General features: G+C 52.6%; 1 protein-coding gene across 1 annotated transcript in view; it reads left to right on the plus strand.

The window, feature by feature from the left end:
• LOC144954207 (nucleolar complex protein 3 homolog) overlaps positions 1–9,603 on the plus strand; it is a gene marked incomplete at its 3' end in the record, with an annotated part of 32,434 nt that extends 22,831 nt beyond the window's left edge. Inside the window, 2 exon segments of the mRNA XM_078884761.1 lie at positions 9,467–9,517; positions 9,520–9,603. Coding sequence (XP_078740887.1) covers positions 9,467–9,517; positions 9,520–9,603 — 135 coding nt within the window.
• Positions 9,604–10,085: the final 482 nt, after the last annotated feature.

Consider the following 10,085-nt stretch of genomic DNA (forward strand, 5'->3'; position numbering starts at 1 on the left):
GTGTGTGTGGGGGTGTGTGTGTGAGTGTGGGTGGGTGTGTGTGTGGGAGTGTGTGTGTGTGGGAGTGTGTGTGTGTCTGTGTGTGGTGAGTAGTTAGTGAGTAGTTAGTGAGTAGTTAGTGAGTCATGTTGTTGGTGTGTGTGGTGAGTAGTTAGTTGGTCATGTTGTTGTGTGTGGTGAGTAGGTGGTGAGTAGGTGGTGAGTAGGTGGTGAGTAGGTGAGTAGGTGAGTGAGTAGGTGAGTGATTTGGTGAGTTGGTGAGTGAGTTGGTGAGTTGGTGAGTGAGTTGGTGAGTTGGTGAGTGAGTTGGTGAGTTGGTGAGTGAGTAGGTGAGTGAGTTGGTGAGCGAGTTGGTGAGCGAGTTGGTGAGTGAGTAGGTGAGTGAGTAGGTGAGTGAGTTGGTGAGCGAGTAGGTGAGTGAGTAGGTGAGTGAGTAGGTGAGTGAGTTGGTGAGCGAGTAGGTGAGTGAGTAGGTGAGTGAGTAGGTGAGTAGGTGAGCGAGTTGGTGAGCGAGTTGGTGAGTGAGTAGGTGAGTGAGTAGGTGAGTAGGTCAGTTGGTGAGTGAGTTGGTGAGTGAGTAGGTGAGTGATTTGGTGAGTTGGTGAGTGAGTTGGTGAGTTGGTGAGTGAGTAGGTGAGTGATTTGGTGAGTTGGTGAGTGAGTTGGTGAGTTGGTGAGTGAGTTGGTGAGTTGGTGAGTGAGTTGGTGAGTTGGTGAGTGAGTAGGTGAGTGAGTTGGTGAGCGAGTTGGTGAGCGAGTAGGTGAGTAGGTGAGCGAGTAGGTGAGTGAGTAGGTGAGTAGGTCAGTTGGTGAGTGAGTTGGTGAGTGAGTAGGTGAGTGAGTTGGTGAGTAGGTGAGTGAGTTGGTGAGTGAGTTGGTGAGCGAGTTGGTGAGTGAGTAGGTGAGTGAGTTGGTGAGTGAGTTGGTGAGCGAGTAGGTGAGTGAGTAGGTGAGTGAGTAGGTGAGTGAGTTGGTGAGCGAGTTGGTGAGCGAGTAGGTGAGTGAGTAGGTGAGTGAGTTGGTGAGCGAGTTGGTGAGCGAGTAGGTGAGCGAGTAGGTGAGTGAGTTGGTGAGTGAGTAGGTGAGTGAGTTGGTGAGTGAGTTGGTGAGTGAGTTGGTGAGTGAGTTGGTGAGTGAGTTGGTGAGTAGGTGAGTGAGTTGGTGAGTGAGTTGGTGAGCGAGTAGGTGAGCGAGTTGGTGAGCGAGTTGGTGAGCGAGTTGGTGAGTGAGTGGGTGAGTAGGTGAGTGAGTTGGTGAGTGAGTTGGTGAGTAGGTGAGTGAGTTGGTGAGTGAGTTGGTGAGTGAGTAGGTGAGTGAGTTGGTGAGTGAGTTGGTGAGTGAGTTGGTGAGTGAGTTGGTGAGCGAGTTGGTGAGTGAGTTGGTGAGTAGGTGAGTGAGTAGGTGAGTGAGTTGGTGAGTGAGTTGGTGAGCGAGTGGGTGAGCGAGTTGGTGAGCGAGTTGGTGAGCGAGTTGGTGAGTAGGTGAGCGAGTTGGTGAGCGAGTTGGTGAGTAGGTGAGTGAGTTGGTGAGTGAGTTGGTGAGTGAGTAGGTGAGTGAGTTGGTGAGTGAGTTGGTGAGTGAGTTGGTGAGTGAGTTGGTGAGCGAGTTGGTGAGTGAGTTGGTGAGTAGGTGAGTGAGTTGGTGAGTGAGTTGGTGAGTGAGTAGGTGAGTGAGTTGGTGAGTGAGTTGGTGAGTGAGTTGGTGAGTGAGTTGGTGAGTGAGTTGGTGAGTGAGTTGGTGAGTAGGTGAGTGAGTAGGTGAGTGAGTAGGTGAGTGAGTTGGTGAGTGAGTTGGTGAGTGAGTTGGTGAGTAGGTGAGTGAGTTGGTGAGTGAGTTGGTGAGCGAGTAGGTGAGCGAGTTGGTGAGCGAGTTGGTGAGCGAGTTGGTGAGCGAGTTGGTGAGTGAGTTGGTGAGTAGGTGAGTGAGTTGGTGAGTGAGTTGGTGAGTGAGTAGGTGAGTGAGTTGGTGAGTAGGTGAGTGAGTTGGTGAGTGAGTTGGTGAGTGAGTAGGTGAGTGAGTTGGTGAGCGAGTTGGTGAGCGAGTTGGTGAGCGAGTTGGTGAGCGAGTTGGTGAGCGAGTTGGTGAGTGAGTAGGTGAGTGAGTTGGTGAGTGAATAGGTGAGCGAGTTGGTGAGTGAGTAGGTGAGTTGGTGAGTTGGTGAGTGAGTTGGTGAGTAGGTGAGTGAGTTGGTGAGTAGGTGAGTGAGTAGGTGAGTGAGTAGGTGAGTGAGTTGGTGAGCGAGTTGGTGAGCGAGTAGGTGAGCGAGTTGGTGAGCGAGTAGGTGAGTGAGTTGGTGAGCGAGTAGGTGAGTGAGTTGGTGAGTGAGTAGGTGAGTGAGTTGGTGAGTGAGTAGGTGAGTGAGTTGGTGAGCGAGTAGGTGAGTGAGTAGGTGAGCGAGTTGGTGAGCGAGTAGGTGAGTGAGTAGGTGAGTGAGTTGGTGAGTGAGTTGGTGAGTGAGTTGGTGAGCGAGTAGGTGAGCGAGTTGGTGAGCGAGTAGGTGAGTGAGTAGGTGAGTGAGTAGGTGAGTAGGTGAGCGAGTAGGTGAGTGAGTAGGTGAGTGAGTAGGTGAGTAGGTCAGTTGGTGAGTGAGTTGGTGAGCGAGTAGGTGAGCGAGTTGGTGAGCGAGTAGGTGAGCGAGTTGGTGAGCGAGTAGGTGAGTAGGTGAGCGAGTAGGTGAGTGAGTAGGTGAGTGAGTAGGTGAGTAGGTCAGTTGGTGAGTGAGTTGGTGAGTGAGTAGGTGAGTGAGTTGGTGAGTAGGTGAGTGAGTTGGTGAGTGAGTTGGTGAGCGAGTTGGTGAGTGAGTAGGTGAGTGAGTTGGTGAGTGAGTAGGTGAGTGAGTAGGTGAGTGAGTAGGTGAGTGAGTAGGTGAGCGAGTAGGTGAGTGAGTAGGTGAGTGAGTTGGTGAGCGAGTAGGTGAGCGAGTAGGTGAGTGAGTTGGTGAGTGAGTAAGTGAGTGAGTAGGTGAGTGAGTAGGTGAGTGAGTTGGTGAGCGAGTAGGTGAGTGAGTAGGTGAGTGAGTTGGTGAGTGAGTAGGTGAGTGAGTAGGTGAGTGAGTAGGTGAGTGAGTTGGTGAGTGAGTTGGTGAGCGAGTAGGTGAGCGAGTTGGTGAGCGAGTTGGTGAGCGAGTTGGTGAGTGAGTTGGTGAGTAGGTGAGTGAGTTGGTGAGTGAGTTGGTGAGTGAGTAGGTGAGTGAGTTGGTGAGTAGGTGAGTGAGTTGGTGAGTGAGTTGGTGAGTGAGTAGGTGAGTGAGTAGGTGAGTGAGTTGGTGAGTGAGTTGGTGAGCGAGTTGGTGAGCGAGTTGGTGAGCGAGTTGGTGAGTGAGTAGGTGAGTGAGTTGGTGAGCGAGTTGGTGAGTGAATAGGTGAGCGAGTTGGTGAGTGAGTAGGTGAGTAGGTGAGTTGGTGAGTGAGTTGGTGAGTGAGTAGGTGAGCGAGTTGGTGAGTGAGTAGGTGAGCGAGTTGGTGAGTGAGTAGGTGAGTAGGTGAGTAGGTGAGTGAGTTGGTGAGTGAGTAGGTGAGTAGGTGAGTGAGTAGGTGAGTGAGTAGGTGAGTGAGTAGGTGAGTGAGTTGGTGAGTGAGTAGGTGAGTAGGTGAGTGAGTAGGTGAGCGAGTAGGTGAGTGAGTTGGTGAGTGAGTTGGTGAGTGAGTTGGTGAGTAGGTGAGTGAGTTGGTGAGTGAGTAGGTGAGTAGGTGAGTGAGTAGGTGAGTGAGTAGGTGAGCGAGTAGGTGAGTGAGTTGGTGAGTGAGTTGGTGAGTGAGTTGGTGAGTGAGTTGGTGAGTGAGTTGGTGAGCGAGTAGGTGAGTGAGTTGGTGAGTGAGTTGGTGAGTGAGTTGGTGAGTGAGTTGGTGAGTGAGTTGGTGAGTTGGTGAGTGAGTAGGTGAGCGAGTAGGTGAGTGAGTTGGTGAGCGAGTAGGTGAGTGAGTAGGTGAGTTGGTGAGTTGGTGAGTGAGTTGGTGAGTAGGTGAGTGAGTTGGTGAGTAGGTGAGTGAGTAGGTGAGTGAGTAGGTGAGTGAGTAGGTGAGTGAGTTGGTGAGCGAGTTGGTGAGCGAGTAGGTGAGCGAGTTGGTGAGCGAGTAGGTGAGTGAGTTGGTGAGCGAGTAGGTGAGTGAGTTGGTGAGTGAGTAGGTGAGTGAGTAGGTGAGTGAGTTGGTGAGCGAGTAGGTGAGTGAGTAGGTGAGTGAGTTGGTGAGCGAGTAGGTGAGTGAGTTGGTGAGTGAGTAGGTGAGTGAGTAGGTGAGTGAGTAGGTGAGCGAGTTGGTGAGCGAGTAGGTGAGTGAGTTGGTGAGTGAGTTGGTGAGTGAGTAGGTGAGCGAGTTGGTGAGCGAGTAGGTGAGTGAGTTGGTGAGCGAGTAGATGAGCGAGTAGGTGAGTGAGTAGGTGAGTGAGTAGGTGAGTGAGTAGGTGAGTGAGTAGGTGAGTAGGTCAGTTGGTGAGTGAGTTGGTGAGTGAGTTGGTGAGCGAGTAGGTGAGCGAGTAGGTGAGTGAGTAGGTGAGTGAGTAGGTGAGTAGGTCAGTTGGTGAGTGAGTTGGTGAGTGAGTTGGTGAGCGAGTAGGTGAGCGAGTTGGTGAGCGAGTAGGTGAGCGAGTTGGTGAGCGAGTAGGTGAGTAGGTGAGTGAGTAGGTGAGTGAGTTGGTAAGCGAGTTGGTGAGTGAGTAGGTGAGTGAGTAGGTGAGTGAGTAGGTGAGTGAGTAGGTGAGTAGGTCAGTTGGTGAGTGAGTTGGTGAGTGAGTTGGTGAGTGAGTTGGTGAGCGAGTTGGTGAGTGAGTAGGTGAGTGAGTAGGTGAGTGAGTTGGTGAGTGAGTTGGTGAGCGAGTAGGTGAGTGAGTTGGTGAGCGAGTTGGTGAGTGAGTAGGTGAGTGAGTAGGTGAGTGAGTTGGTGAGTGAGTAGGTGAGTGAGTTGGTGAGCGAGTAGGTGAGTGAGTAGGTGAGTGAGTTGGTGAGCGAGTAGGTGAGCGAGTTGGTGAGCGAGTAGGTGAGTGAGTAGGTGAGTGAGTGAGTTGGTGAGTAGGTGAGTGAGTTGGTGAGTGAGTTGGTGAGCGAGTTGGTGAGTGAGTAGGTGAGTGAGTAGGTGAGTGAGTTGGTGAGTGAGTTGGTGAGCGAGTAGGTGAGTGAGTAGGTGAGTGAGTAGGTGAGTGAGTTGGTGAGCGAGTTGGTGAGCGAGTAGGTGAGTGAGTTGGTGAGTGAGTAGGTGAGTGAGTAGGTGAGTGAGTAGGTGAGTGAGTTGGTGAGCGAGTAGGTGAGCGAGTAGGTGAGTGAGTTGGTGAGCGAGTAGGTGAGCGAGTAGGTGAGTGAGTAGGTGAGTGAGTAGGTGAGTGAGTAGGTGAGTGAGTTGGTGAGTGAGTTGGTGAGTGAGTTGGTGAGTAGGTGAGTGAGTTGGTGAGTGAGTTGGTGAGCGAGTAGGTGAGCGAGTTGGTGAGTGAGTTGGTGAGTAGGTGAGTGAGTTGGTGAGTGAGTTGGTGAGTGAGTAGGTGAGTGAGTAGGTGAGTGAGTTGGTGAGTAGGTGAGTGAGTTGGTGAGTGAGTAGGTGAGTGAGTTGGTGAGTAGGTGAGTGAGTTGGTGAGTGAGTTGGTGAGTGAGTAGGTGAGTGAGTAGGTGAGTGAGTTGGTGAGTGAGTTGGTGAGCGAGTTGGTGAGCGAGTTGGTGAGCGAGTTGGTGAGTGAGTAGGTGAGTGAGTTGGTGAGCGAGTTGGTGAGTGAATAGGTGAGCGAGTTGGTGAGTGAGTAGGTGAGTAGGTGAGTTGGTGAGTGAGTTGGTGAGTGAGTAGGTGAGCGAGTTGGTGAGTGAGTAGGTGAGCGAGTTGGTGAGTGAGTAGGTGAGTAGGTGAGTAGGTGAGTGAGTTGGTGAGTGAGTAGGTGAGTAGGTGAGTGAGTAGGTGAGTGAGTAGGTGAGTGAGTAGGTGAGTGAGTTGGTGAGTGAGTAGGTGAGTAGGTGAGTGAGTAGGTGAGCGAGTAGGTGAGTGAGTTGGTGAGTGAGTTGGTGAGTGAGTTGGTGAGTAGGTGAGTGAGTTGGTGAGTGAGTAGGTGAGTAGGTGAGTGAGTAGGTGAGTGAGTAGGTGAGCGAGTAGGTGAGTGAGTTGGTGAGTGAGTTGGTGAGTGAGTTGGTGAGTGAGTTGGTGAGTGAGTTGGTGAGCGAGTAGGTGAGTGAGTTGGTGAGTGAGTTGGTGAGTGAGTTGGTGAGTGAGTTGGTGAGTGAGTTGGTGAGTTGGTGAGTGAGTAGGTGAGCGAGTAGGTGAGTGAGTTGGTGAGCGAGTAGGTGAGTGAGTAGGTGAGTTGGTGAGTTGGTGAGTGAGTTGGTGAGTAGGTGAGTGAGTTGGTGAGTAGGTGAGTGAGTAGGTGAGTGAGTAGGTGAGTGAGTAGGTGAGTGAGTTGGTGAGCGAGTTGGTGAGCGAGTAGGTGAGCGAGTTGGTGAGCGAGTAGGTGAGTGAGTTGGTGAGCGAGTAGGTGAGTGAGTTGGTGAGTGAGTAGGTGAGTGAGTAGGTGAGTGAGTTGGTGAGCGAGTAGGTGAGTGAGTAGGTGAGTGAGTTGGTGAGCGAGTAGGTGAGTGAGTTGGTGAGTGAGTAGGTGAGTGAGTAGGTGAGTGAGTAGGTGAGCGAGTTGGTGAGCGAGTAGGTGAGTGAGTTGGTGAGTGAGTTGGTGAGTGAGTAGGTGAGCGAGTTGGTGAGCGAGTAGGTGAGTGAGTTGGTGAGCGAGTAGATGAGCGAGTAGGTGAGTGAGTAGGTGAGTGAGTAGGTGAGTGAGTAGGTGAGTGAGTAGGTGAGTAGGTCAGTTGGTGAGTGAGTTGGTGAGTGAGTTGGTGAGCGAGTAGGTGAGCGAGTAGGTGAGTGAGTAGGTGAGTGAGTAGGTGAGTAGGTCAGTTGGTGAGTGAGTTGGTGAGTGAGTTGGTGAGCGAGTAGGTGAGCGAGTTGGTGAGCGAGTAGGTGAGCGAGTTGGTGAGCGAGTAGGTGAGTAGGTGAGTGAGTAGGTGAGTGAGTTGGTAAGCGAGTTGGTGAGTGAGTAGGTGAGTGAGTAGGTGAGTGAGTAGGTGAGTGAGTAGGTGAGTAGGTCAGTTGGTGAGTGAGTTGGTGAGTGAGTTGGTGAGTGAGTTGGTGAGCGAGTTGGTGAGTGAGTAGGTGAGTGAGTAGGTGAGTGAGTTGGTGAGTGAGTTGGTGAGCGAGTAGGTGAGTGAGTTGGTGAGCGAGTTGGTGAGTGAGTAGGTGAGTGAGTAGGTGAGTGAGTTGGTGAGTGAGTAGGTGAGTGAGTTGGTGAGCGAGTAGGTGAGTGAGTAGGTGAGTGAGTTGGTGAGCGAGTAGGTGAGCGAGTTGGTGAGCGAGTAGGTGAGTGAGTAGGTGAGTGAGTGAGTTGGTGAGTAGGTGAGTGAGTTGGTGAGTGAGTTGGTGAGCGAGTTGGTGAGTGAGTAGGTGAGTGAGTAGGTGAGTGAGTTGGTGAGTGAGTTGGTGAGCGAGTAGGTGAGTGAGTAGGTGAGTGAGTAGGTGAGTGAGTTGGTGAGCGAGTTGGTGAGCGAGTAGGTGAGTGAGTAGGTGAGTGAGTAGGTGAGTGAGTAGGTGAGTGAGTTGGTGAGCGAGTAGGTGAGCGAGTAGGTGAGCGAGTTGGTGAGCGAGTAGGTGAGCGAGTAGGTGAGCGAGTAGGTGAGTGAGTAGGTGAGTGAGTAGGTGAGTGAGTTGGTGAGTGAGTTGGTGAGTGAGTTGGTGAGTAGGTGAGTGAGTTGGTGAGTGAGTTGGTGAGCGAGTAGGTGAGCGAGTTGGTGAGCGAGTTGGTGAGCGAGTTGGTGAGTGAGTTGGTGAGTAGGTGAGTGAGTTGGTGAGTGAGTTGGTGAGTGAGTTGGTGAGTGAGTTGGTGAGTGAGTTGGTGAGCGAGTAGGTGAGCGAGTTGGTGAGCGAGTAGGTGAGTGAGTTGGTGAGTGAGTTGGTGAGCGAGTAGGTGAGTGAGTTGGTGAGCGAGTAGGTGAGTGAGTTGGTGAGTGCGTAGGTGAGTAGGTGAGTTGGTGAGTGAGTGGGTGAGTAGGTGAGTGAGTAGGTGAGTGAGTTGGTGAGTGAGTTGGTGAGCGAGTAGGTGAGCGAGTTGGTGAGCGAGTAGGTGAGTGAGTTGGTGAGCGAGTAGGTGAGTGAGTTGGTGAGTGAGTAGGTGAGTAGGTGAGTTGGTGAGTGAGTGGGTGAGTAGGTGAGTGAGTAGGTGAGTGAGTAGGTGAGTTGGTGAGTGAGTAGGTGAGTAGGTGAGTTGGTGAGTGAGTGGGTGAGTAGGTGAGTGAGTTGGTGAGTGAGTAGGTGAGTAGGTGAGTTGGTGAGTGAGTGGGTGAGTAGGTGAGTGAGTAGGTGAGTGAGTAGGTGAGTTGGTGAGTTGGTGAGTGAGTTGGTGAGTGAGTTGGTGAGTGAGTTGGTGAGCGAGTTGGTGAGCGAGTTGGTGAGTGAGTAGGTGAGTGAGTAGGTGAGTGAGTGAGTGAGTAGGTGAGTGAGTAGGTGAGTGAGTAGGTGAGTAGGTGAGTGAGTAGGTGAGTGAGTTGGTGAGTGAGTAGGTGAGTAGGTGAGTTGGTGAGTGAGTTGGTGAGTAGGTGAGTTGGTGAGTGAGTGGGTGAGTAGGTGAGTGAGTTGGTGAGTGAGTAGGTGAGTAGGTGAGTTGGTGAGTGAGTGGGTGAGTAGGTGAGTGAGTAGGTGAGTTGGTGAGTGAGTTGGTGAGTTGGTGAGTGAGTTGGTGAGTGAGTTGGTGAGTGAGTTGGTGAGCGAGTTGGTGAGCGAGTTGGTGAGCGAGTAGGTGAGTGAGTAGGTGAGTGAGTTGGTGAGTGAGTTGGTGAGTGAGTTGGTGAGCGAGTTGGTGAGCGAGTAGGTGAGCGAGTAGGTGAGTGAGTTGGTGAGTGAGTAGGTGAGTGAGTAGGTGAGTGAGTAGGTGAGTGAGTTGGTGAGTGAGTTGGTGAGTGAGTTGGTGAGTGAGTTGGTGAGCGAGTTGGTGTGAGCGAGTAGGTGAGCGAGTAGGTGAGTGAGTTGGTGAGTGAGTAGGTGAGTGAGTTGGTGAGTGAGTTGGTGAGTGAGTTGGTGAGTAGGGTGAGTGAGTAGGTGAGTGAGTTGGTGAGTAGGTGAGTGAGTAGGTGAGCGAGTAGGTGAGCGAGTTGGTGAGCGAGTTGGTGAGTGAGTAGGTGAGTGAGTTGGTGAGTGAGTTGGTGAGTGAGTTGGTGAGTGAGTTGGTGAGCGAGTTGGTGAGCGAGTAGGTGAGCGAGTAGGTGAGTGAGTTGGTGAGTGAGTAGGTGAGTGAGTTGGTGAGTGAGTTGGTGAGTGAGTTGGTGAGTAGGTGAGTGAGTAGGTGAGTTGAGTTGGTGAGTGAGTTTGGTGAGTAGGTGAGCGAGTAGGTGAGTGAGTTGCGTGAGCGAGTTGGTGAGCGAGTAGGTGAGGTTGGTGAGTTGGTGAGTGAGTGGGTGAGTAGGTGAGTGAGTTGGTGAGTAGGTGGTGAGTGAGTTGGGGGTGTTGTGTGTGGTGAGTAGGTGGCGAGTCAGTGCTGCGAGGCTGTGGCTGAGCTGTTCCGAGTTGACCGCAAGTGGGCGACGCGTCGCTCACCGTCGTCAAACTGCTGTCTGCACTCATCAGGAGCCGCAACTACAACGTGCGCCCAGAGGTGAGCGCACGCTCACCCGCTCGCTCACCCACTCACCCACTCACCCGCTCCACCCACTCACCCACTCAACCGCTCAACCGCACGCTCGCTCGCTCACTCGCTCGCTCACCCACCCACTCACTCACCCAGCCACTCACTCACCCACTCGTTCACCCACTCGCTCACCCACTCACTCACCCACCCACTCACCCATCCACTCACCCACTCACCCACTCACCCAACCAACGCTCAACCGCACGCTTCGCCTCACCCACTCACCCACTCACCCACTCACCCACTCACCCGCTCAACCGCTCAACCGCACGCTCGCACGCTCACTCACTCGCCCACTCACCCACTCACTCACTCATCCACTCATCCACTCACTCACACACTCACCCACTCACTCACCCACTCACCCATCCACTCACTCACTCACTATTAACACACTACTACTACTACACTACTACTACTACACTACTACTACTACACTACTACTACTACTACAC

This window comes from Lampetra fluviatilis, unplaced genomic scaffold (genome assembly GCF_964198595.1).
Source record: "Lampetra fluviatilis unplaced genomic scaffold, kcLamFluv1.1 SCAFFOLD_674, whole genome shotgun sequence".
Classification (NCBI taxonomy): Eukaryota; Metazoa; Chordata; class Hyperoartia; order Petromyzontiformes; family Petromyzontidae; genus Lampetra; species Lampetra fluviatilis.